A 25,688-nucleotide genomic window follows, 5' to 3' on the forward strand; every position below is an offset into this window, starting at 1 on the left:
TGCTTAAGCCAGTTTGTGCTGTTCCTGTCACTTAACAACCAAGAGACGGGACTGAGACAGGAGGGGAGAAGACAGGAGAGGTAGGGAGGGGAAAAGGAGACGTGAGTTGATCCTATCACCTCCCCCAAACCAGAGCATCAGCTCTCTAAGGGCCCTCAGAGATCAGAAGTCAAGACCTCTGCTTCAGATGTAGGATCGAGGCCCCGAGAGGGGCAGTGAATTGCCTCTGGTCACTTGTTATCAAAGGGCTAGGATTTGAACATGAGTAACCCAGGCTCTGCCCTGATTTTTGCCCAGGCTGGAGTGCAGAGGCTGAGGGCCGGATGGGAGCTGCAGGAGCCCCACTGCTTTGTGAGAAGTAGTTGTGGGGACGACGGAAGAAAAAGTCATTGCGGGCTCCGTGTTGAGCTCAGCCATGCCCAGCCAGGGCCCCTCCTACCTCTGGCACACACAGGCCATCATTCAGGAAGGAAGGGCGTCCTGAAGCTATAAGGTACCAAACACATGCCAATGCTTCCTGGCTTTTGCCTAAGGTCACTCAGCTGGCAGGGAAGCTGGGGTTCGTGCCTGGCACAGACACGAGGGGCCCTGGGTGTCCTCTTGCTGATCGGTGGCCACCTGCAGGAAGGAACCATGTGGCTTCTCCAGGGTGGAGTCCTAGAGGTGGAGTGGCAACACACAGAGGGAATGAGAGTGTGGGGTCTGCATCACCTCTGGGGTCCGCCAGCCTTTCCGCTAAGCCTCCTGCACTGTTTTGAGCCCCTGCTGCATGGGCAGTTCCCTGTGCTCTTGATTTCCTGCCCTCGCCCCCCTGCACTCCACCCAGGGCACCTGCAGACCTCCCTCCACTGGCTCTCAGACGCCCAGGCCCAAGGAGGTTGTTTCTCCCTCTCCCCACCCCCACCCTTGCCTTTGAGAAACAAAGGAGCCTGAGTCACAGTTGGCCCACTGGGAGACAGAGGGGGGTACAAGGGAAAAGGGGTGTAGGAGGGCTGAGCCAGGGCTGGTGGGGCATACAGACGGACCATACGCGACAGGGAGCATGAACGTGGGCAACAGCAGGTGATTCTCGGGGGCAGGGCCTGTCTGGCTGGGTCCACTGCTGCTCCAGGCAGGCCCTGGTTTTCTGCTGGAGCTGGGCAAGCTCTCATGCTTACCAGAACCACTCCGTTTCTGACCGTTCACGAGCTGCTGGTCCCTCATGGCCCAGCTCCCTTTGCAGGGACCGTGATTGAACCCCAAGGAGGTCGAGAGGCTGCAGGGCCATTTCCAAGGGTCCCAGGTATCCTGTCATTGGTACTGTCATTACCTTCACAGCCTCCCCCACCATGGCCGCCATACACGGTTCCATTGAATTCTCACCACGGCCAAGCAAGACGAGGGTTAACCTCCCCATTTTACAGATAAGGCAACTGAGTCCCATAGAAGGAGTTCCTACAATGACTTGCCCAAAGTCGCACAACCAGAATATTCAAAACTCAGGATTTGAACCCAGTCCCAAGCCTGATACCTGGTCTGCACAGCCCCCTCTCCCTCTCCACGTCCCATCATCCCCCTGTGGAAGAATGACCAGAACACGCGGTGCTTTGGTCTGTGATGGTCAATGTCTTTACTTCTAAAGCATACATTGGACTCACTATATATTAACATCAAAAGGGGCTATCTAAAATGGAGTCGTTCTTTTTAAAAATCCAAACTCTCACTTTTATATAAGATCCAAAATGACATGAAATTAAACTATACAATGTTATGAATAGTATAACAACTGCTTTTAGAAAGCAAAATGAAAAGAAAAAATTAGCAGTTGGGACTGTTGTCAGCCTGGGGTCCATGTCTTTTGAGGCATTGTGACTAAGAGCCAGCACCAAGGGGTGGGACCTCTCTGCAGGCATAGGAAAGGAACCCAGTCAGATGGAGGAGAGGGACGTGCACTTCTCAGATTTCTCACGGTGAGACTGGGCCACGGCAGGACTCCCTGCCCCTCTGGGCCCCTGCACTGAGTAAAGTCTTCTTTTGAGACCCATGACCACTGAAGGGGGCTGGAAGAGGAAAGGGGCAGAGCTGGGGTCAAATGATTATTTTGATACTATAGGTCCCCTGGGCTTCCCGGGGAGTGTGCCGGCCATCCAGTGACATCGGCCGACTCCGTCCACCTACTAATTTCTTAATAACCCTCTTCCCTTGCCTGCTCCCTATGCCCTGAATACCCTTAGCTCCATGAGCCCTGTGGGTAGCCAGAGACCCTTAGAGGACCCAAGGGAGCATTCCCTGGCCTTGGAAGTAGCTGGATGTGGTCCGTGCCATCTTGGCAAAGTGAGATCCCTGGGGTCCAGGCCAGCAGCCAGCCTGATGGGCGAGGGTTCCCACGGGCTGGGAGGGCTCTGTGTGGTCAGAGGCCATTCACACAGTCCTTTCACCCACCCCACCCTGGGTACCCAGGCCTGGTTTTGGTCCTGAAGCAGGGCTGGGAGCTGATTGGGGCCATACCCTTGACACTTTGGTTCACGCAGTTCAGGGAGTGGGACACTATTGTTCACATCCACTGGAAGATCAGGGGCGTGGCCCTGCTTCCTCCCAGGCACCAGGTGGTCTAACAACCCCCTTCTCTCAGTCAGCAGTTCCGCCTGGCGGAGAGCACGGTTCCCGGCTGCGGAGCTTGGAACCGTGCTGCTATGACCTCCGTGCGAAGGCCGCCCCTGTCCTGCTGGGCGCTGTCCTTGGCTGGGTGTGTCACAGAACTTCTCTGCCCCCCTCCCTTCCGGCCAGGCCGACTGCTCTCCAGGCAGACCAAGCCCACGGATGGCAGCCATCCTGTACGTCTCACCTGTCGGAAACCTGGAGGATGCATCTCCCCGGCTGGAGCAGACACGGAGGCCTGTGACTCATGGTCTGCCCTCCTGGTCCCCAACACTACATGGAGGAGCCGGCCTTCTCCCTCAAACAGCAACTCGAAGGGGGATGCCCCACATCCAGCCCACCTTTGGGGTCCGGCCCTTCTACCCGGTCCTACCATAACTATCCTCTTTCCTAACCCATCTGGTTCTAATCAGGCTAAAATGTTTGGGAAGGTTGGGCTGGCACCAACGCCTTCTTGGGGTCGAGAAAGGCCACCTGGCTTCCAGTCTGGTTCCAGGCACCCAGAGACAAGGAAGGATGATGGCTCGCAAGAAAGCAAATCCTGTAACGGGAAAGAGGTTTGGGGGATCAGGACCAGTCACAGCAATCGGGCTCCCCGCCTCCAGGCTCCTCCGCCCGCCGGGTGCCCTTCTGTCCTCACGCCCAGGACCTTGGAACACCGGAGCGGGCTGGAGGCGTAGTACGAGGAGGCGAGGCTGGGCCTGGCGGCGGCCGCTGCAGGGGCTCAGGGCAGGCAGGCGGCTACCTGGTAGGCGCCCTCGGCGGCGGCGGCGGCGGCGCTGTGCTGCGCACTGTGCTCCTGCAGCAGCGCCACGTCCAGGAAGCGCTCGCCACACCACACGCACTTGAACTGCTGCTCGCGGGCGTGCACGCCCTGGTGTTTGTTGAGATGCTCACGCTGCTTGAAGGCCTTGTCGCAGTTGGGGCACTTGTAGGGCTTCTCGCCCGTGTGCACACGCCGGTGCCGCTGCAGGTCCGACGCGTACTTGAAGCGCTTCTCGCAGTCCGGGCACTTGAGCGGCTTCTCGCGGGCAGGGTCGCAGCGGTGCTGCACGAACTCGGACGATGAGAAGAAGCGGCGCTCGCACAGGGTGCAGCGCAGGGGCTTCTCGGCCGCCGAGCAGTGCGCCAGCTGGTGCTTCTGCAGGGCCGACGCCCGCTTATAGGCCTTGTTGCACACCGGACACTTGAAGGGCCGCTCGGCCGCGCCGGGCAGGCACTTGTGCCGCAGCAGCTCGGCCGACTGGTCGAAGCCCTTCTGGCACATGGGGCACTTGAAGAGGGTCTCCAGGGTGTGCACGTGCTGGTGGTAGAGCAGGTGGCTGGGCTGCCCGAAGCCCTTCTCGCACAGGCCGCACTTGAAGGGCTCCTCCGTCTTGTGCGTGCGCCGGTGCCGCATCAGTGCGTACTGCTGCTTGAAGCCCATGGGGCACAGGTCGCACTTGAAGGGCCGCTCGGCGCTGTGCGTGCGCTCGTGCTGCCGCAGGTCGGAGGGCCGCTTGAAGGCCTTCTGGCACTCGCCGCAGCGGAAGGGCCGCTCGCCGCTGGGCGTGCACGGGTGCTGCAGCAGCTCCGACGACTCCTTGAAGTGCAGCTCGCACACGTTGCAGCGGAACAGGTGGTGCTCGCCCGAGTGCGCGTACATGTGGCGCACCAGGTGCGAGCGGTGCTTGAAGGTCTTCTCGCAGACGGCGCACTTGTAGGGCCGCTCGGAGCTGTGCGTGCGCTTGTGGTGCACCAGGTGCGACGACTGGCTGAAGCTCTTGTCGCACAGCGTGCACTTGTACGGCTTCTCCCCGGTGTGGATCCGCTCGTGCCGTGACAGCTCCGACAGGTGCTTGAAGGGCTTCTGGCAGATGGGGCAGCTATAGGGTTTGTCAGCCTGTTCAGCAGGGGCGACGGCAGGGGGTGGGGGAGCTGGGGGCAGCGAGGCGGCGGCAGTGGCCGCCGGCTCGGCCACCTCGGTGGGCTTGTATGTCTTCTCACAGATGGAACATTTCACAAGGCCACCGGTGCCAGTGTGCGCGCTGTGGTGCTGCGCCAGCGAGGTGAGCAGCGAGAAGCCCATCTTGCAGACGCCGCAGACGAAAGGCTTCTGCTCGGCCTGCACACACTGGTGCTCCAGCAGGTCAGTAGCCTGGTGGAATATCTTGAGACACTGTGTGCACTGGAACGAGCGGTCGTGGCCCGCCAAGCACTGGTGTTCGTGCGGGCTGGACAGGTGTGCCAGGTCGTGACCGCAAACCCCGCACTTGGCGCCCGGCTCGCCCGCTGCCGGCAAGGGCGCGTGCTGTGGGGGCTGCAGGCCCGGGTCAGGCTGCAGGAGGATGCCGTAGACCGCACAGCCCAGGGGGTTCTCAGCCGTGCCTGGGGGCAGCGCATGCTCAGCTAGCGCCGGAGGTGGTTCTGCGTGGTGCTGAGGTTGCGATGGCTGCGGCTGCTGCGGCTGCGGCTGCGGCTGCGGCTGCGGAGGCTGCGGCGGCTGCGGCGGCTGCGGCGGCTGAGGCGGCTGCGGAGGCTGCGGCCAGCTTTCCGACATGCTCGGGAAGATGAAACAGGGTTTGGAGAGTAGTGGCTTCAGCTTCCCTGCTTAAGATGACCCAACCCAGAGAGAGAAGCTGCCCACGATGGGGGATGGACAAGGACCTCAGGCAAGGCACAGAAGAGGGCTGGTCAGACGGCCCACGTCATTAACTATGACAGACTACCAGGCTCTGCCTGCAAGACTGGGGCTCTTCGAGGCAGCGTGCCCTTAATGCCAGGGAGGGTCTGCCTTCCCTGACGATGGGTTCTGTAGGGAAGAGAGAAATTTTGAGATTAAGGCAGGGACACGCAGCTATTCCCTCTCCCTGCCGTGTCTCCACTTGCCACATTGACTGCCATAAACCACACCAGGGAAGGCAGAGAGGCTCACGGCTGGGAGATCTGCTCCCTTCACACACTACCAAAGAAGTCTGCTGGCAGCTCAGCTCCTCCAGCATAGGGGGATGGTGGCTGTGGAGACAGCCACCCGCCCTCAGTTCCCTGGGCCAGGGTATCCCAGCCTCCCAAGTACTGCCAACCCTCTTTAATCAGCTGTCTCACAAGTGAGAAACTGGGTTGATCTGCCCACAATACAAAGAAGCCACAAATTCTGTTCATGCTCCAAGAAAAAGAGGAGAAGACTGACCTGTTAGGGCCACAGTCCCAAACAATTTCAGCAGCATAACTTTTTTTTGCAAATAAATCCTTACTTGGAAGCTCAATATACAAGACAGATAAAAGCGGAGAGGCTCTGGTTGAGGCCTCCCAGCTCCTCTCATTGCTGCCCTGAATCTCAACTCAGGACACCACTGCTCTACGAGGCCAGGCTTCCCAGATCTGAGGTCCCAACGGCAAACGGCCTCAGTCAATATTAACGACAACTACATGGAGCTGAGGAGCATCTCGAAAACCTCCTGAGAGGGGTTTGCTTACTTCCCTCTCAACTATCCCCCAGGCCCTCCACCCTGACTGTGTGCCTGTCCTCTCTCCACACAACAGGGTGGATGGGCTTGGGTGGATGAGCCAATGCATGATGGGGGTTAGATGACAGGACCGCAAACCCACCCAGCCTCAATGTCTACGCAGAACTTCTCCATTCAAGTCATCTCCCAGAGCAACAACAACAAAAAAGACCTCAATCCTCTAAATCAGACCATGCCAAGGCCTGCAGGAAGACATAAGCAATTATGAGTTTGCCTCTGCAATGTGGGAAGTAGTGTGCTAACCACATAGCATTTCTCCTCATCACCTTTCCTGAGAAAACCGTGTTCCTGTGCTCCAAGTCTATAACATTCTGAATAATCAATGGAAGATAATGACCACCCAGCCCAGGCAAATCTCTAACTCACCACTTTGTGGCAGCATAAGGTAATGACGAAGAGAGGGAGGAACTTTTAGAATCGGATGTAGCCCACTTTTAGATTCCCAGCTGCTCTGCCTGTAACACTGAAAAGTTTCTAAGTTTTCTCCTGAGGGAAAGAGGAGAAGGAAGGGAATGCCTTCGGGGTCCAGCCTGGCCTCCAACTGTTCTGCCAAAGCAACATAAGAGTCAGTCTAAAAGCTGTCATCCTCAGCATCTTCCAGGAAGGGAAGAAGGAAAGGAGCCACTGCTATGCGTGGAGGCAGCAGGTTGCATGAGCGAGCAGGTGCCACAGCCTCGCTGGGAAAGAGAGAAGCTGGGCTATTCCGAGCGCGGTGTAGGTCCGGCTGCGTGAACCCAACTGTTTTATTTTCAGGGATGAATGGCTGCCAGACACAAGATCCCCGGTCCCGGGGCCCCAGCTCCACAGCCCACTCAGGCCCCCCTCTAGGAAGGTGCAGCCAGGAGGCCTCTCTGATCACTCGGCAAAAACAAGGAAAGACCAGGGTAAGGGAGGCAAGGGGAGGCCCCCACCTGCGCCCCACCCCAGCCCTTCCTCCTCCTGAGAAACCGAATGAAAGCCGATCACCTCCCTGCTGGCACTGCCCGCCCGCCCAGCTGGGCTGCCTCCTGTCAGCCCTCGCCGGGAATGGTCAGGCCCCCGCGGCCCGAGTAAGGGCTCCGCGGGCGTTTGGGCCCGAGGAAGGCCCCGGGGCCGCAGACCGTGCACGGGAAGCATCTGCGCGTCGAGGCCGGCCTGGGCCTTCCAGGAGCTCAGGGGGCTGAGGGGTGTGGGGAAGGGGTGCGGCGGGCGCGGGAGGGGTTCCCGGACGCGGCTCCAAGCGCCCCGCCGCTCACCTGCTCCAGGCCGCCTGCGGGGTCAGGCGCGGGGCGGGTGGCGACCGGCTGCTCTTTCGGCCGCCTCTTTATTCCGGCTGCATCGGCGGCGGCGCGGCCTACGCGTGCTGCCAATCCCCGGCCTCGCGTAGCGGCGGCGGCCGGCTGGGGGCGGGGGGCGGGCTAGCGGCGGCCGGAACCGAGGAAGCGACGTGCGCGGCCGGGATAGCGGGTCGGGGCGGAGGAGCGCCGGGAGGGCGGGCGGACGGACGGATGGCCTTGCAGAGACGGGAGGACAGGCGGGCGCGCGGGGGCCAGGGAGGCGGGGCCGGAGGAGGAGCGGCAGCCAGGGCGGCGGCGGCTGCGGGAGGAGCGGACCGCACGGAGCGAGGCCGCCCCCTGCCGGGGACCCCGCGGCCCGGCCAGGCCGGGCCGGGCCGGGCCGGGTTGGACAGCCGGGCGCGCGGGCGGCTCTGCAGTCGCCTGGCCGGCACGCTTCAGCTGACCCAGGGAGGGCGCTCCACTTGCAACTACCCTGCTGGGCCTTAGAGGAAGGTGCTCTCCCGGCTCGGCCCCGGGCTCGACCCCTGCAGCTGAGAAGAGGGACCGCCTGGACCCCTGGTTTTCTGGAACTGACCCGCCTATGACTGCTCAACTTGTTCCAGCAGAACCCCCGGAGCTCACACTTTGGGCCGGTTTGAGTAGTGGTCTCCGGGACCTCTGATCCCGACTGGCCCTCGAGGACACGGTTCTCCGCTGTGTCTACTGCGCTGACCGCTGCTGACCCAGGGATCGTCCGTAGCTGGGTGTTCTGGTCCCAGGTGGCTGCAGACAGAGCCGCGGACAGAGAGGTCAGCGCCCAGAGCGATCTGTGAAATGGGCACACAGAGACTGGGGAGTACCGGGAAGCCCCGGGTTACCCTCAACGCACAGCGAGTAGTGACTGGCTGGCTCTCTGGTCTCGGTAGGTAGAGTCTTTGCCGGGTCCCGCCGGGTCCCGCCCCTCCAGGCCCCGCCCCGAGGCGGGACTAACACAGGTCCCGCCCCCTGGAAGGGAACTTCCGGCGCCGCGGAATTCCGGGTACCATTTGCGGCTGCTGTCTGGCGCGTCGTGTTGTCTTAGCGGAGGCCCCATGAGTGCGGCGCCCCTCGTGGGCTACAGCAGCAGCGGCTCTGAAGATGAGGCCGAGGCCGGGACCCAGGCCCGGCCGGGAGCTGGAGGCCGCCCTCGGTGAGAAGCGAAGAAGTCTTTCTGGGGAAGAGTGCGGGTTCGCGCGAGACCCTGATGGGACCGGAGTGTCTGGCAGAGGGTGGGGGGATGCTGGGCGGCTCTGCAGGGAAGGAGAAGGGAGCAGTGGGAAAGAAGATCCAGAGGACATTCCTGGACAAAGCCCCAGAGTACCCACATCCCCTGGCTAGCCCACGGTTAGGAGACGAGAAACTGGGTTCAGATCCAGCCGCCGCCGTCTCTATTTTCTGACACGCATCACTGTACCAACCGAGGTCTGTTTCCTCATCTAACACAGTTGCAGTCGTTAATAACTAAAGCGTTGGATAGGTTTTTTTTCATTCATCCAATAAATATTCATTGAGCACCCATTCTGCACCAGGCTCGGGACTGGGGACCCTGCAGCGAACAAAACCATCAAAGTCTCTTCGTGGATCCTCGGCTCTTAAGTGCCAGGCCTGGTGCTCACTGAGTGCTTTTCAAGTGATATCGCACTTGATCTTACAGTAATGCTATCAGGTAGAAGTATACTTCACGGATGAAGAAACTGAGTCCCACAAAGGGCACATGACCGGACCACCACCACAGAGCTAGGAAGTGCTGCTCCAGCTCAGGCCTGCCAGGTTGGGGAAGGTGACTTCTGAATCACACATCCTAGCTGCCTGCTCAGTTGTTGCCCACAAGGACCATGCCCCCTGCTAAGGTCTGCCCCTGGAGTCCTTGGGAGAGACTCCAAGGAGACAATACTGAGGAGAAAGCTTTGTGGTTATCTAGAAGCTGCTTATAGCACTTGGTGGGAAATAGATGCTCAGTCACCCTGTACAAGGGGTTACAACTTTAGTCGTAAGTGCAAAAGTGGAGAATTTTCAGAAGATTAATATGCTTGTTTTCTTTCTCTCCCGTGCAGTGGGCAGAGTCCCTTTCCCAACCAGAAGTTGCCAGTACCGGACAGTGTGCTACACATGTTCCCAAGCACTGAGGAGGGGCCTGAAGATGACAGCACAAAACATGGGGGCCGCATGCGCACCTTCCCCCACGAACGGGGCAACTGGGCTACCCATGTCTACCTGCCGTGTGAGTAACGTGTGAAAGCAAGTGGCTGAGACTGGTAGGCGCCTCCTGATGGGAGGAAGCTGACTCCAGCCAGGAGGAAGAAGGTAGAAGCCCTGACATGGGCGACACAAAGAGGTCACCTCAGCAGAAAGAGAAGTTTGAAGAATTGAGGAATTTTTCTGTAAATGTGGTTTCAGTTTTCAAACCATTGCCAGAAGTATTTTTATCAACCCTATGTATAATGTTCTCCCTGCTCATGAAGAGGTGACAAGGGAGGGTCTAGTGCAGAATGTCAAGGCCATCCCAGAGTACAGCTGTAGCTGGCACTTTATTTCTAAGAGGGCCTTAAATGTACTGGGCTCAAGTCCCACCCCAGCCCTAAAAAGTGAATGGCAGGCAGAAAATTCCCAGGCTTCAGATCAGACCTCACTCACCACCCACTACTCCGGGTTAGTAAGTTACTGGACTTCTCAGACCCTCAGATTCCTCATCTCTATAATAGGGATGATAATAATACCTATTTCCTAGGATTTCTGTTAAGATTAAATCACACAATCTATGGCAAGTTCTTAGCACGATACAGAGGAAGCATTGGCTCTTATTTTCGTGTAAGGTCAAGTAAACTCTTGGAACCTCTATTTACTCATCCACAGGGTGGGACCGATTCTCTATACTACCTGCTCACCAGGGCATTTGGGCAAACTGAGTAACAGTGTGAGCAGACTGTTAGCCGTGCAGCCCTAGTCACATGTTTGGTAAAATAAATAATATTTGAACATATGATGGTGGTCATCATAGTATTCTTTGTCTTTGTGAACAATTGGGACCAAAGTTAATGTCTATCAGAGATTCTAAGTGTGTAATATTAAAGAAACACTATTTCTGATTGTGGATGACTGTGGAGCTGTAATCATGAGCTTGACCTCTGTACTGAGAGGAAAGATATCCAACATGTGTTAGGTGAAGAAGCCAGTGGAAAAACACTTTGAATGATATGCACTCCTCTTTTTTAAAAAATAAGATATATACAGTCTACGGCCATGCCACCCTGAACAAGCCCGATCCCATCAGATCTCGGAAGCTAAGCAGGGTTGGGCCTGGTTAGTACTTGGATGGGAGACCACCTAGGAAGACCAGGTGCAGTAGGTGTAAAAAATAAAATAAAAAATAAGGGATTGTAAGCTGACAAGGTCCTTGCAATCTGTCAGGTCAACTAAAGGTTGCCTTACCTAAAAAGAAAATAAAAGATATATATGTTGGTACATGCATTGAGAAAAGGCTGGGGATATAGGCATCCAAATTTTACAGTGTTTATCTCTAGGATAGTGGCTTCAAAATGGGGTATGTGCACCCTGGGAGAGAGGTCAAGATGATCCATTAGAGGGCTATAAGAAAAGTATTAGGACTTTCTTATGTATATATTTTTATCTCATCTTTTTAAATTCTGTTCTTGAGAGTGTACATTGTATAACACAGTTTTACAGAGTAGCACACGTTTGTAATTTATAAATACACATTTTCACAGGTATGTGTGCAAGCTTATTTTAATAATGGCCCATGTGATTGCGACGGTTTGGAGACCACTGCTCTAGGTGATGGGATTTCAGGGGCCCTTGCTTTCTCTTTGCATGTCTTTTTTACTTGAATTCTTTACAATGAGTATATGTGTGTTACTTCTGTAACCAAGAATCCATATTAAAATATTATTAGAATACATAAGTATTAGCTGCTGTCAAAGTAATTTTCTCCTAAAACCCAGAGTGAAAAAGGTTTTTACCTTCTGGGCACCTTCACTCAGCCATGCCACCCCACGATCTCCACTCTCACCTCCAGACGATGCCCGGGAGGAGTTCCTGGATCTGCTTGACGCGTTGCTGTTCCACGCCCAGACGTATGTCCCTCGGCTGGTGAGGATGGAGGCCTTCCACCTCAGCCTGTCCCAGAGCGTGGTTCTGCGGCATCACTGGATCCACCCCTTCGTGCAGGCTCTGAAAGACCGCATGGCCTCCTGCCAGAGGTGAGTCCCAGGGGCTTCCCTCTGCCTCTCCCCTCTCTCTCCTCCAAGGCTCCCCTTCCTATCCTGAGCTACTCTGGGCACCGGGTGTGGGGTGGATTACCCCGAAAGTAGGGCAAACCTAAAGGTTGGAACAGCGAACATCTCCTGGAGCCATCTGCTGTACATACCATCGTGTGTGACCTTGGACATGCCACGTAAGCTCTGGAGTCCTTGCCTGTGTGCAGGTCCTGGGCGTGGTGGTAGCTGCCTCAGGGGAGACTGGGCAAAGGGTCTAAACTGGACCCTTCTGTCTGCCAGCCTTGGGTTTTTTCCCTTAAGTATTTCCTACCTCTTCTTCCTACCAGAAGTGCCTTTCCTCCTATACTTGAGCAGGGGAGACTGATGATACAAGTCCCAATATGAGCCTGAAAGCTAAAGAGCCGGACACTGACGTCCAAGGGCAGGAGAAGGTGGATGTCTCAGCTCAGGCAGAGAGAGCGGATTTGCCCTTCCTGTGCCGTTTTGGTCTGTTTCCGGCCATGATGCCCACCACCATGGGAGGGGCCATCTGCTTTACTCAGTCTAGCAATGCAGATGCTAATCTCTTGCAGAAACACCCTCACAGGCACCCCTAGAGATCATGTTCTTCCAGCTCTCTGGGCATCCCTTAGACGGGAAAGTTGAACCATCAAATTAACCATCAGTTGGGCGCAGACACCCAACGTTCACTCTAGGACACCCAATGTTCACTTCGTCAGGCTCGTTGCAGAACACTTGCCAAACTCTTCATTTAACCAAGTTCCTGCTGGTTCTATCATCCCTTAACGTTTTCCCCAAAAGGAATGCATTGGAGGCTGAAGGCTGATGGGGAAGCCAACAGTTGACTGACTATGCTGTCACATGAGTTGTGAGACTCTACCCAAATGCTGCGGTGTCGTGTTCCCCAGATGGAGTGAGACCTTGGCCTGGAGGCTGTAAAATGATTGTTTGCTTTAATGGGATTTGCCAAGTTGGTCCACAAAGGGCAGCAAGCCAGTCTGTCCCACTGAGATCTGGTGTCCCAGAGAACACAGTGGGAACCAGCCAGAGTCACAGCACTTACCTCGGTGAACCAAGGGGTCGCTATGTAACTGATCTGAGTGGTAGAATGTGGGTGGCATTTCTGCTCCAGTTTCACACCAGCTGAGACCCACTTCCCCTCACTAAAGCGTCATAGGTGACAGCAAGGACTTTGGAATCTGGCCAACTGAGGCTTGAGTTGTGGCTGATCAAATTCAGCCTCAACCAAGCTTCAGTTTTCTTGTCTGTAAAATGGGCATCATTACGGTGCCCGCCTCACAGGGCTGTATGAGAATTCCCCCAGCTGATGTGCACTGAGCCCTCAGCTCAGCCCCTGGCATACGGGGAATGTTCTTGTTATTGCTTAGATCGATCAGAGTTGCCTTTAAAAAAAAAAAAAAAAACAGACTGCGAGGATCAAATTGGCCCTTAAATGACCTATTATCACTTGCCTGATAAATAAGACTTTCTAAGTTCCAGTCAGTAAAGTCAATAATCTCAAATTGTTTAATGGAATGAACTACTATTAATAAAGTAAATATTTTGCTAGCATCTAGATGAAACTGTGTGTTACTTGGACTGATGATTATTTAAGGTCTCATCCAGCTCTAGGGTGACAATACTAAGTGTGAAATGAGATAACTATATTTTCAAACTGCTACTTTTTAATGTAAACTTTTTTTCTGATTTTTTTTTTTATTATCATTCCTGAAATATGGTCTTCTAAATTTCAGATTCTGCTTTACTGCCAACCGAGTAAAGATTTATACCAATCAGGAGAAAACCAGGTGAGTCTCCCCGTTCAGTCCCCAGTCATTTTCAGAAGATTCTTTGGAGTAAAGATTTAGGGGGCGCTTTGCTTTTGGCCTTGTCCGTTGCACTTTTTCATTTGTTTGTGTTTTAACCAACTCTATGACTAAAGGCAGCTGTTCCCAAATCTGAACCTTTCATTTAGAGAAATGTCTAGGGGAACATGAAGGGAGGGCGGAGATAGAGAAAAACATCTCGGTGTAGTGAAATAAGCCTGAGACTGAAAGAAAGCCTGAATTCCGGCCCAGCTCTGTCCCCGGTTTAATATTCAGCTCACATCTTCACCTCCGTGACCTTCCTTTCCCATGTCGTCACATGCCCGCCCTTGGTACATTCATCATTGGGCACTTGTGAGGCTCAGGTGAGCCAAACAACTTTTGAAAGGTATTAAGTTATTAGATGAACATAAGAAGAAAGTGTTGTTATCAGGGCTCCAAGGTGAGCCTCCTGTCTGATCCACTCACCGAGCTGCATTCTCTTAGCACCTCTGAAAGGAAGGCTCATCCATTCATTCACTGTGTGCCGGACAGTATAGATTCATCCGTGAAGAGGTCAACACAGTCCCTGCTCTTAGGTATCTCACATTTTCTGGAGGTGACAGATAATAAAGTAAATGAGATCGTTTGTAACTATTGCATGATATGGTAGTCAGGAGCAGATAGCCAAGGAGGGCACTAGGGAAGTGGCCCGAGAGGGGGCATTTGCTGGGGACCTGAGAATGAAAAGGAACCAGCCTCGGGAAAAGCTGCTGCAAGAACCTGCAGGTAGAGGACACAGCAGACGAGGGGACTCGGGCAGGGAAGAGCTTGGCGTGTTCGAGGGGACCAGTGAGCGGAACCCAGGGGGCAGGTGGGAGGGCACAGGCGATGCATCGAGCAGGGTTAGCTCATGCAGGGCCTTCAAGGTCAAGGCAAGGGGTTTGGATTTCCAGTGTAATGGAAGCCACTGGAGAGATGCAAACGGAGAAGACGCATGATCCAATTTATGTTGTTAAATGTCAATCTGGCTAGACCGTGTCTGTGGCTACTGAGTGGAGAAGAGGTGTAAGTGAGTCAGGGCAGACACAGGGAGAGCAGAGAGGGGGCAGGGGTCGCTGTCTAGGCGAGGGGCCAGTGGTGGCCTCGATGAGGGTGGTAGCCGTGGAAGGGCCAGGAAGTGGGCACGTCTCTGGCGTGCTGGAGGTAGAATCAACTGGGCTGGATCTGTGCAAAAGAAGGGGATTCCTGGGGTTGGGGTTTGAACAACTGGGTAAACAATGGCCCCATTTTCTGTGATAGGAAACACTGGTGGGGCGAGACTCAAAAGTTCCACTTTATGCTGCTTAGATTTTGCTATCTGTTAGACCCACAAGTGGAAAATGTCACATACACAATTGTATTGCACAGGAGAGGGACCAGCTGGAGATAAAACTTTGGGAACCACGAGCCTGTGTGAAATTTAAGGTCGGGCTAGGTGAGATCAGCCTGCTGGAGAGTGCAGGAGGAGGGCTGAGCTCCGCAGCCCTTGGCCACTTAGAGGTTGGAAAGAAGAGAGGACGGCAGAGGAGCCCAAACAGGGAGGCCCGGGCTGGAATCAAACACGGACTGTATAGCGTGTGGTCTCTTGGAAGCCGAGACAGAAAAGCGTTTCAGGGAGGGAGGTGTCAGCTGTGTCAGATACTGCTGAGCAGCCAAGATGAGGACAGAGAAGTACCCACTGGATTCGATGACATGGAGCTCGCAGGCAGCCTTGACGCAAGCAGTTCTGGGAAAGCGGGTGGAAGGCGGATGGTGAGGAATTAGAGAAAGCGAAGGTAGGCAGATCATCTAAAAAGAAGTTTTACTGGGAACGGATGGGGCTGGCTAAAGATGTGCATTCAAGGGAGGGCTTTAAAGATGAGAGAGATGTCTGAGGGCTGATGGGAGGCTAGCCGGCACCAAGAGCCAAGGCCTCCAGAAGGGGCCCCGACTCCGCAGCGGTGATGGGGAGCATGGGCGCAGGAGCTCCGGGGTGTGTAGACTTGGCAGTGGCAGAGGAGAGCATTCCTGCGAGTTATTAGACCCTGGGGAGGAAGGGGCGCCGTGTGGTTAGAACCGGGGAGGGAAGGTTTCCAGACAGAGCAGGGGAAGGATGGGTGAGCCGGCTCGGCGAGCAGGAAAGTGACTGAGCAGGGGGTGGAGTGAGAAAGTGCTCATGGCCCAGGCTGCTGGGCGGCCATCGCGCCCCCTGCCCCACCGCACACCTGCGCTCATGTTCTCATGCCCGCGTCGTCTCCACTGCTGTCTCCCTCCAGGACCTTTGTTGGGCTCGAGGTCACCTCAGGGCACGCCCAGTTCCTAGACCTGGTTTCAGAAGTAGACAGAGTCATGGAGGAATTTGACCTCGCCACTTTCTACCAGGTAGTGAACGGGGCCTTTTCTTCTCCATGGGCCCGTCTGTAACTGGAGTAAAACATGCTTTCAGGAAGCCCTTGGCAGAGGCAAACTGAAGAGCCTTCCAGAACTTTCCCTGTGAGACATCCTGAATGTAAGCCTTCAGAGGACACATAGCCCTGGGGAGTTGAGGTTCTGAGATGGGGTCAGATGCAGCCCACCCGAAGTCCAACATTTCTTAGGATTTCTTAGAATTTTTTTTTGTATCTTAAATATGCACAAGATTTACGCCTTCTACTCCATGTTGTATTCATGTTTATTTTTATATTTTTTAAAAAGTAGTTCTCCCCAATATTTTTTAGTAAAATTGACACTCCAGGAAGGGTATAGGTTCACATACCTTCCTTCACCTTGCCCCATGCCCTCCAGGAGTACTCAACTCCAAGTCGAATGTCGGGGCTTTAAAGGGCTGTTGGTTTTGCTTGATACATTCTTTTTAAACCATTCCAAGATATGAAAGTACGAATTTGAACACAGACGTTTATTATTTCTTCAGAACTTTAGACATTTTGGTTTTGTTCATCTTTAAAAGTGTGTCATCTGTTGAACTGTTTTAGATCAGAAAATCAACTCGAAGCCTGGGTTCTCTTCCGAGTCCCAGATTTAGTGACTCACTATGGTACGTGAAAGAAAGCCTCTGAGAACAGGAGTGTCTTAGCAAGGGCTGTCAAAACAAAGTACCCTAGACTGGGTGGCTTAAACAACGAACTTTGTTTTCTCACAATTCTGGAGCCAAGATCAAGTTGTCGGCATGGCCAGTTTTTGGTGCGGACTCTCTTCCTGACTTGTCACTATGTCCTCACGTGGCTGAGAGAAGGAAGCAAGCTCTCTGGTGTCCCTTACACAGCCTGAATCCCAGCCTGAGGGCCCCACCCTCCTGACCTCAGCTAAACACAATTATCTCCCAAAGGCCCCACCTCCAAACACCACATTGGAGGTCAAGGCTTCAGCATATGAATTTGGGGCCACATTTCAGTCCACACCAAGGACAACCCCAGGCTGTGTCGTCTCTGTAGAAGGTGCTTAGGGTTCGCAGTGATAGACACTGAGGGTCTAGTCTCCCACAGAGCGGGCCAGGGATCCATCAGCGATGCCACAGCGACTCTCACAGACCTGCGTGATGTCTGGGCCCGCCACGGCACCTGGGTGACCACCTGCCTCCCTGCCACTCCTCTGCAGGACCCTTCCTTCCACGTCAGCCTGGCCTGGTGTGTGGGTGATGCTCGGCTCCAGCTGGAAGGGCCGCTCCTGAGGGAACTACAGGTGAGTCCCCGAGGCGGGGGAGCTGACCTCCAGAAGCTGTGGGAGAGGTATCGAGGAGTGGGAGGGGAGCCGACTGGCCCTGGGGGTTCAGCACGCAGACCTGAATCCCTGGGAAATCACGGACATGGCAGGAGACCCCACCGCCTTGCGTGGCTCCTCAGAGCACAGCCCTGGACCAGCAACAGCAGCATCACCTGGGAGCTTATTAGCGCTACCAACTCTTAGGCCCCGACCCAGACGTAAGAAATGAGAATCGCATTTTAACAAGACCTCTGGGGATTTGTGCGCACAATAAAATTTGAGAAGCAGTGCCCTGGTACACTGATCTGAGAGGGTGCTGCAGGCCTCCCCCGAAGACCCAGCCCCTCCCCTAGAGGTCAAAGGCTTGGTGCCCACAGGGGTCTGGCAGGTGCTGGAGATGCGTGAAACGTCCCAGGTGTAAGGAGCAGCCGCCCTCATAGCCTTTCTCATATTTTGATAAGTAGGTGAAATATTTCACTGTCCCATCAGTCCTTAGAGGAGCCGAGACTCTGCCTCCGCCCGGGGAGACAGTGGGGAGTGTTGCCGTGGGCCTCACGTTGCTGCCACTCCCGTTTTTTCCAGAGAAGCCGGAAATCCAGATTTTTATGTGTAATCTCCCTATTTTTCAAATGTTGACAACTAATTTGTATTTTTTAAAAAAAAAAAGAAAAAGAAAAGAAAACATTCACAAGCCAAACCGAGCATGCGCACACTAGATACAGCCGATGGGCCATCATCAAGCGGCACGTCAGCTCTTGGCCTGATCCTGCTGGAGGTAGCAAAGCGCTCCGCTGTGGGGCTCCGGCACTCGGGTCCAATCCCGGTTTTATTGGGTTCTGTAATCCAGGGCTCTGGGCATCCATCTCCTCTGAAAAGTGGGGATGACAGGACCAGCCTCGCAAGATTGCAGAGCGGGTTAGACGGGGCAAGTGAGTGCAGCACCCGGAGCCGCTGGCCCTGGTCTCCCCTCAGCAGTGCCTGACCTCTGAAGGGACTCAGTGGGCTTGGGTTTGCTTACAGTGCCCTCTGGGTCCCTGATTCCCGTAAAGTGACTGTCCTCTCCCGGCTTCTGGTTTCAGGAGATCGTGGACGAGTTTGAAGACTCCGAGATGCTGCTGCGCATGCACGCTGAGCAGGTCCGCTGCAAGTCTGGGAACAAGTTCTTCCTGATGCCTTTGAAGTGAGCACCAGAGGCCCGTCTTGTTCCAGGCCCCGCTGCAGGCCAGGCAGAGATGGAGGAGCCTCCCACTGGGAGGCCTGGCTGGAGCTGCGGCCACTCCTGGTAGTCCCTGGGGCCTGGTTCTCTCCCCGCCCTTACGGGCTGCAGGTCCAGTGCTGCCGTGTTGTGGTCATTTCCAGAAGTCACCAGTAGAGGGCAGCCTGGGCTTCCTGGTTCTAGGTCTGAGGTGGTTATGCCAAAAAAAAAGGGGGGGGTCAGCTGGTGAGCCCACCCATACTCAGCCACAATCCCTCCAAAAAATGGCCCCTCCCCAAATTCCCCCATGTCCCCTTCAGCCTTTAACGATGTGACGCCATTGGCCCCTGACCAGCGTTTTTAAAACCATCCTCCCCTGGCTCATCCCTGCTCCAGCCAGGACATAGGGTGCTTCGAGGGGCCTGCCACCCTCCCTCCTCTAAGCGTGTCACTTTTATTTATTTATTTTTAGCCTCGCCCCGCCCTGTGCCAGTGGAGGCTCTTTCAGGGCCAAGGTACAGGGTGCTAATTTGAGGCTCGGCCTCAGTTTTCTCCATTCCTTCCTCCCACTCGCCCCCAGCCAGGTGCCTGGGGAGACTTGAGCAGATGTTTCATTTTGGCCTGGCTGGTGGCTCGAAGCCAGGCCTCCAACGCTCTGTGACCTCTGATTTCCCATCAGCTTTCCCAAGGAGGCAGAGCGGCGCCTTCCCCCCAGTCAGAGTCCACCTTCTGCAGCCTCCAGCTGCCCGCTGTGGCCTGCGGGCCCTCTGAGGGCACACGGCCGAGGGGCAAGGGCCGCACACGATTTTCAGGCCCTCACCAGAGCAAAGGACCCGTCCTCTCCACTTGCCATCTGGATTTCTGGTGATGAAGAGAGATTTTTATGTTATAGTTTTAAATTACACTTAACGAATAAAAATTGCAGTTTTTATTTTGGATTTTGTTTTGGACTGCTTCTGTTCAACTAGGTAAAATGATGTGTCTTCTCTACCCACCTTCTCAGCATGTGTCACAGTTTGGGGGGGACTTGGGGTGTATGTTATGACTGCTAAGGGGGCCATGAGAGACGTTAATGATGAGGCGGGGCCACCCACACTGCCCGGCCTGCGCCCCAGCAAGTTCACACACGCCACATGGAGCCCAGGGTCCAGCAGGTGCCGTGGGTCGCCGCCCCGCCTCCTCGTCAGTGTAAGCACAGACATTTAGGCCTGATAAGACTTTAACCCATTTTCAAAGTCCTTTCTAAGACCTTCTCATCTGTTCCTCCCAGGGACCCCCCCTGGAAAGTAAGTTGGGTAGGAATGATTATTCTGCTTGTAGAGAAAGACAGGTTAAATGACTTGCCTGAGGTTACATGAGAAACCAGAAGTTAAGTCTTGCCTCCACCCTAACCTCGGTCCCGCCTGCCGCACCCCTGCCCACGGGCTCCTGGTCAGCCGGGCTCTCCCCTCCACCACAGGCCTGAGGAAAAGGGGTAGGGAATCGGGGCCTGTCACCCAGGCTCCCACTCTGCCTCCTGCACCTCTGTGCTTCCTGAGGCAAGTCTCAATCACTGCGCTGAAGGACCCAGGAAGTCACATTCTGTGCCTTGTTCCCCAACCCTACCACATCGATCTGCCGATTCAGCTCTTCAACTGGTCAGTCGATTCTGGCTTTTGAAGTCACATTGGAGAGGGAGAAACCAGGCATCCGTCCTGGCATGCAAGGGACATGGCTAACTGGCCGTGCAGCCAGCACTTACACCTGCTCTGTGCCAGGCCCTGAACTGGGCAGTGGGTGAATCAGGCTTGCCTGGCCCCCTGGATGCCCACCGTGGTGGGGACAGGCAGGGTGCACACAGGAGAAGCCCCATCTTCAACTTCACACTTGTCAGCCACCCAACTTCCTGCAGGTTTCAATTTCAGGATGGAAGCCAGCCTCCAACAAGGTAGGTCCTGTGGGTACAAACCACCTGACTGTCCTCATCAGGGACATCCATCTTGGCGCTGCCTCTTCCTGGGAGGGGGCTGGGTGTGATATAGCACCACCGTCAACAAACCCTGGAGGACCAACCGGCCAGTCCCCTGGGGGAGGATGTGGTTCAGATGGAATTAGAGTATGGCAGCTTTGAGAAATGGGCCAAGATCAATAACCAGTCTCCTCCGTGAAGGATGGAAGGTGGCGACAGAGGAAGGAAGTAGGAGATTCACTCACGGGGAGGGGGCAGCTGGCTGGGCCCGGGGAGGCCAGGCCGGGCGGCTGGGCCTTGGCAGGCGCCCAGACAGTGAGCATGCGCTGGAAGACACGCTCGGCTGACAGTGCAGAAGCAGCTGGGGCTCTTCCATAAGAGGAGATGAGCCCCAGAGACAGCGGCACCACCAGAGCGGCGGGTCCACCCCCGGCAGGCTGGCCAGGAGCAGAGACCATGATCGTGATGGGGATTTTGTCACACCAGGGAGAGTGCAAGACCAACACATCTGGCCTCGGTGTCCTCAGATGTTCCCTGCAGGGCAGGGAAGTGATCATCCTTCGGCCTGTTTGGCCCATTTCCACCTGGCACTCCTGGCTCTCCACACGCCTCTCCAGACCACCCCGGCTTTGTTTCCAAGGAAGAGGGAAATTACCTCTACTTGTTTGTTTATTCCTTGTCTTGGTACCAGGAGCCTGAGGGGCCCTTGGGGGGGTGGCCAGGGTGGGAGGCCCTGGGCCTGGTCCCAATCCGCAGTGCCTTTCCTTTACTAAACAAAAGGACCTCGCCACTACCTTGAGCCAGAACCAGTCTCTTACAAATGAGGAGACAAACCAAAAGCTGGGAAATAACTCGATCAATATTGTCCTGTGAATGCATGCTGGGGCAGGAACCCCGTGGCCCGGCTTCTAATCCAGAGCTGTTTGTACAACCCCTCACACCACATCGGGGTCTCAGAAGGAAACTATGTTGTGAAATGACGTGTCTGGGCTTTAATTCAAAAGGCCCCAAGGAAGAAAAAAAAAAGGGGGTCTAGATGAAACGACATAGGAAAAATGTGGATAATGTTTAAACCTGGCTGACCGAAGCGCTGGAGTTGACACATCTCAGCTGTTCCGGTTCCTTTCCTCAGACCTGGGGTGCTGGCCGGATAGATGGACGGATGTATAAACCCGCCTTGGGCCTCGAGCTGCCTGTAGGAGCTAGATCCCATCACTGGGAATGTCAAGGTCTGGTCACAGGGATGCCATCTCCTTAAGTTAGGATTCACCCCAAGGGAAGAAGCTCCAACTAGGAGAACACAATGACCAAACTGGTCCGACCTCAGGCCTCTAAGTGCATTGCTCACATTTCCTGGGCTCCTCTCTTTACTAGGTAGCCCCCTAAATTCAAACTTTTTTTAATTGGCTGATTGGGAATAATTATTGTGAAACATTGCAATGTGTTCAGTTAAACTGAGATGACCCTATTCCCCATTTCTGCTGTCTACTGTACATTTCCCAGAAGGAAATTTCACAGCAAAAAAAATGTAGAAATCCATATCCCAAAGGAGGGACTCCACAGAGAAGTTAGTAGAAATGGATGAAATTGCCTCGACCTTTCCCTAAACCCCAACTTCTTTCCCTAAGGTAATGTCCACCCACCATCGGTGCCGACAAAGGTTCTTTGCTTAATAAAACTTGTCAGGCTCCCCTGAACTGTCTCCTCAACAAGGACCATCTATGTACTTCCTTCTAGATAACCAGTTTTATCCAGAATCCTGCTAAATCAGGTTAGTGAGAATTTCCCACCCTTGATATCAGTCAAACTCCCCATCCATCACTAACCCTCATGTGATATCTGATCTCCCAGGTCTGCCTTCAGCTAGAATCCCCCCGGATTTCACGAAGGCCTCACCCGTACAATTCGCTCCTGAGTTATAAATCCCTACTTGTTCTGCTCGTGTTCGAAATTGAGCCCCATTCTATACTAGAGTTGAGTCTCTCTCCATTGCAATATATATATAGAGAGAGAGATATGTAAATATATACTTTTTAGTAAAATCTATCATTACCACTTTAATTTCAGTCTAACTCTGGTTCTCTTTAACCATTTTTAGTGCCCTGACTCAGATGTGGATCAGAACCGACATTGGGACCCTCAGATGCGACAAGTGTGACCTTTTTGTCCCCATGATTACCTAATGTCACTTAAAGCCAGAAGGAATTGAGAGACTCTGCCCAACAATCTAAAGTTGATTAGATAAAAACACTTCTAGTCCATGCAAGACTCCCATTTGAGCCATTGAAACACCAAATAGCCAAGGCTAAGGGTTAGTCTAAGATCTGAGAGCCATCAACAAAATTGTTGAACCCGGATCTGCGTTGGCGCCTAGTCCTTACACTATCCTGTCTGCTCTTCTTGCCAACACCCAACATTTCACAGTCCTTATTTTAAGTTCCACCTGGTTTAGGATTCCCCTTCATGAGGAATCCCAATACCTGTTTGCCTTCGCCTGGGATAACCAACAATATACTAGACTGTTATGCTCCAAGGATTTACTGAGGCTCCTACTTACCTCTTGCGCACCCTAAATGTCAACTGGAGGGCCTCAAATTCCAGGAGATCCCACTTTAATCCAATATGTAGAGGACCCCCTCGTATGTTCTGACAGTTAGGACAACTCCTTTGGACACCGAATACTTTAAGACATTAGCAAGAAAGGGCCACGAGGTGCCTAGAGACGAAATTCAGCTTTTCTCTCTGCGTGTCTGATATCTGGGACACGATATTTCAGTTGCAGGTAGAACTATCTCCACAGACAGAGCCTCTACTAGTCAACATTTTTCTCTTCCTGACAGAAAATGACAACTGACATATCGCTGAGGTATTATTGTTGGGTAGAACGTAGGTACCTAATTTCTCTGTTTGCCTCACTCCCCTACGCCATGACTGGGAAGGCATCCCCAGACCCAGAGGTATGGGCGCCCCAACCCAGCAATGCTTTCAACAATGCTGAAGGCCCTCTACTTTCACCTCCCACCTCGGACTTGCCAATTACTCCATGCCTTTTCCCCTTGTTTGTACATGAACGAGAGAGCCGTGCCCTCAGAATGTCATCCCAGAAGCATGATGGACACCGAAGACCTCTGGGATATTATAGTTTGGCCTTGGACCCAGGAGCCAAGGCACATCCCCCTGTGAGCCATGGCTACAACCACTAAACTTGACCATGCTACCTCTGTTTCAGTATTAGGCCATCCGGTTGACAAACACATTCCTCGGGCTGTGCAGACCCTATCGCTTAATGAAAAAACTCACGGCACTTGTCAGCATCTCGACTTACCTCCTGTGAAAGCTTACTCCTCTGTCCCTTTCACATCACCGTACATCACTGTCAAAATCTGAACCCTGCCTTACTTTACCTACCGATAGGACGTACCATGACTGTGTCGTTAACAATAGGTCGGTCATCATCCCGCCCTAAGCGAGCTCTATCAGAAAACCCCCTCCCCCAAGTTATCCTTGCTCTTCACATCATGGCTCCTACCTCTGAAAGGAGGATGGAGCCCTCCAGGCTGGTTATGCTATTACGGATCAACATAAACTTCCAGAATAGGAGCCCTGCCAAATGTCAAACCAGCCCAGGTAAGTTAGTTAATTGCTCTTACTCAGGCTTGTGTAAAAACAGAGGGAATGATGGTTAACATTTATGCCGCTTTACCATCAGGGTGGTACGTGATTTGTGTATGTGATAGAAACACGGTGGATTCGTGACAGAAGCTGGTACCCCAGTCAGAAATGGACCCTAAATAGCAGAACTTCTAGAGGTATTGTTATTACTCCAGCGGATCACTAAAGTTAGAACTGAGGAACATCGCACAAAAAAATTAGAAGAAGCTAAAGGAAATAGATGGGCTAATAAATATGCTACATTAGCAGCCTCTTCCCCAACCACCCAAGAAATCCAAGTGTTTCCCAAGCCTTGGGACTATGCCCCCTGCATCCTGCCTCAAAGCCCTAGATCTCAACAGGCCAATGAACCTTCCTTTGAGGGAAGAGAACTGATTTGGGATGACTCCTAGGGAAATCATAAGCGAAATCCATCCACATGGCCCAAATAACAGCTCAGACTCTGAAAGAACTGGGTGGGAAAGAGCTGGACCATCGAGCCATTCGGACGGACTTCAGAAACACCGAGGTGGCTGTTCAGTGGCTTCCTCCTCTCTCTCTCTTGTCATCGTGTACAGTTTACACAATACATGAAAAGGACAAAATTAGACATACAGTAGTTTGGGGCCTTTGGCTTTTATCTGGACCAAGCAAGTCACCACTTGACTCAACTGCCATAAACACAACCCCGGTAAACAGGTAAAGGTGGATGAGGAAGGGGAGTGGCTCCCCTCAGACCCTCTCTTCACTGGCAAGGGGATTTTTGCCAACTACCGAAAGCACAAGGCTACCAGTACGTACTCACTCTCATCTGTGTATTTTCTAAATGGCTAGAGGCTTTCCCCTGCCAGATGAGAACACCAGTCACCAAAGTGTCCCCGGAACAAATCTTCCCCACTTGGGGTATCGCCACTACCGTCTCCAGGGACAGAGGATCACATTTCATTAAGAAAATTACACGAGACATCGAAAAGGCAGCGCATTAGTCAAAGTCTCCGCTGCTCTGACCATCCTCAGTCATCGGGCGTCATAGAAAGACCCAACGGCATCCTCAACACCGCACCGGCTAAACTGTCAAAAGAACTGGACTCTCCATGGCAGCCCATTGCTTTCATGACTCTCAGATGTTCCCCCCTCTTTCCATGTTAGCTTTTGAAATGATCACGGGAAGGCCCATGATGATGCCTTCTTCATCTTGCGTAGGGGAAGGTTCTACTAAGCGACTAATGATCAGGTAGCCTGTACATCATGAATACATTGCACAAGGTGATGATGATTCATGTCCCGGGCAAGACGGAGCCAGACTGCGCGAGATTTCATCAGGCTACTGAGAATGATGGCGATTTAAACACTCATAAATTGCTTATTCTAGAACTTTAATTTCCATTCAGTCCACAATTGACCGTGCAGGTAACTGAAACCACAGAAAGCAAAATCACGGATAGAGAGAGGACTCCTGTACTCACCGCTGAAACAGTTTACCTTGTCCCTGGATGACATCACCACTGGCCTCACCATCACCATTGGTGACTTGCCCGCTATGAGAAATCCAGTGTGCTCTTCTCTGTAACCACCAACGCCCTCCAGACCAGCCTGGCTGCAGAAGGGGACACGTGGGGAGAGTCAGAAGCAACTGCTGCACTTTCGTCCTCCGCAATCTACCTGGCGTCTCTGCCGTAACCGGGAAGGTTCAAGA

The 25,688-nt window shown here is 53.8% G+C and overlaps 2 protein-coding genes and 1 non-coding gene across 9 annotated transcripts; 2 read left to right on the forward strand and 1 right to left on the reverse strand.

Annotated features, from left to right (window-relative positions):
- Positions 1-1,585: 1,585 nt before the first annotated feature.
- ZNF319 (zinc finger protein 319) lies at positions 1,586-8,290 on the reverse strand. Of its 4 annotated transcripts, none has more exons than XM_016130076.2 (2): positions 8,042-8,290; positions 1,586-5,428 (listed from the first exon to the last, which is right to left on the reverse strand). In XM_016130076.2, the coding sequence occupies exon 2, from the start codon at positions 5,174-5,176 to the stop codon at positions 3,362-3,364; it is 1,815 nt and encodes a 604-aa protein (XP_015985562.2). In that variant the 5' UTR covers positions 5,177-5,428; positions 8,042-8,290; the 3' UTR covers positions 1,586-3,361. The 4 variants fall into 4 exon arrangements, with proteins under 4 accessions (XP_015985562.2, XP_015985561.2, XP_015985560.2 ...); XM_016130075.2 differs by having other exon boundaries at positions 7,995-8,290; XM_016130074.2 differs by lacking the exon at positions 8,042-8,290 and adding an exon at positions 7,379-7,672.
- An 18-nt stretch (positions 8,291-8,308) lies between these two features.
- Positions 8,309-19,361, forward strand: USB1 (U6 snRNA biogenesis phosphodiesterase 1). Of its 4 annotated transcripts, XM_016130088.2 has the most exons (8): positions 8,309-8,588; positions 9,493-9,659; positions 11,472-11,655; positions 13,428-13,481; positions 15,776-15,881; positions 17,094-17,177; positions 18,278-18,378; positions 19,073-19,361. In XM_016130088.2, exons 1-8 carry the CDS (start codon positions 8,491-8,493, stop codon positions 19,359-19,361), a joined length of 1,083 nt encoding a protein of 360 aa, XP_015985574.2. In that variant the 5' UTR covers positions 8,309-8,490. The 4 variants fall into 4 exon arrangements, 3 of the variants coding, with proteins under 3 accessions (XP_015985574.2, XP_015985579.2, XP_036087211.1); XR_001595051.2 differs by lacking the exon at positions 19,073-19,361 and having other exon boundaries at positions 16,982-17,177; positions 18,278-18,342; XM_016130093.2 differs by having other exon boundaries at positions 18,278-19,199.
- On the forward strand, positions 10,669-10,787 carry LOC118611573. The gene has a single exon (XR_004954527.1). It is a non-coding gene; the product is annotated as a 5S ribosomal RNA (ribosomal RNA).
- Positions 19,362-25,688: the final 6,327 nt, after the last annotated feature.

Source organism: Rousettus aegyptiacus, unplaced genomic scaffold (genome assembly GCF_014176215.1).
Source record: "Rousettus aegyptiacus isolate mRouAeg1 unplaced genomic scaffold, mRouAeg1.p scaffold_m13_p_14, whole genome shotgun sequence".
NCBI lineage: Eukaryota > Metazoa > Chordata > Mammalia > Chiroptera > Pteropodidae > Rousettus > Rousettus aegyptiacus.

Bases quoted from the DNA above. Each gene is read 5' to 3' on its own strand.
- ZNF319 (XM_016130076.2), bottom strand. From the start codon at position 5,176: ATGTCGGAAAGCTGGCCGCAGCCTCCGCAGCCGCCTCAGCCGCCGCAG.
- USB1 (XM_016130088.2), top strand. From the start codon at position 8,491: ATGAGTGCGGCGCCCCTCGTGGGCTACAGCAGCAGCGGCTCTGAAGAT. The intron at 11,656-13,427 runs GTGAGTCCCAGG...TCTAAATTTCAG, and splicing joins CGCATGGCCTCCTGCCAGAG to ATTCTGCTTTACTGCCAACC. The intron at 13,482-15,775 runs GTGAGTCTCCCC...GTCTCCCTCCAG, and splicing joins ACCAATCAGGAGAAAACCAG to GACCTTTGTTGGGCTCGAGG.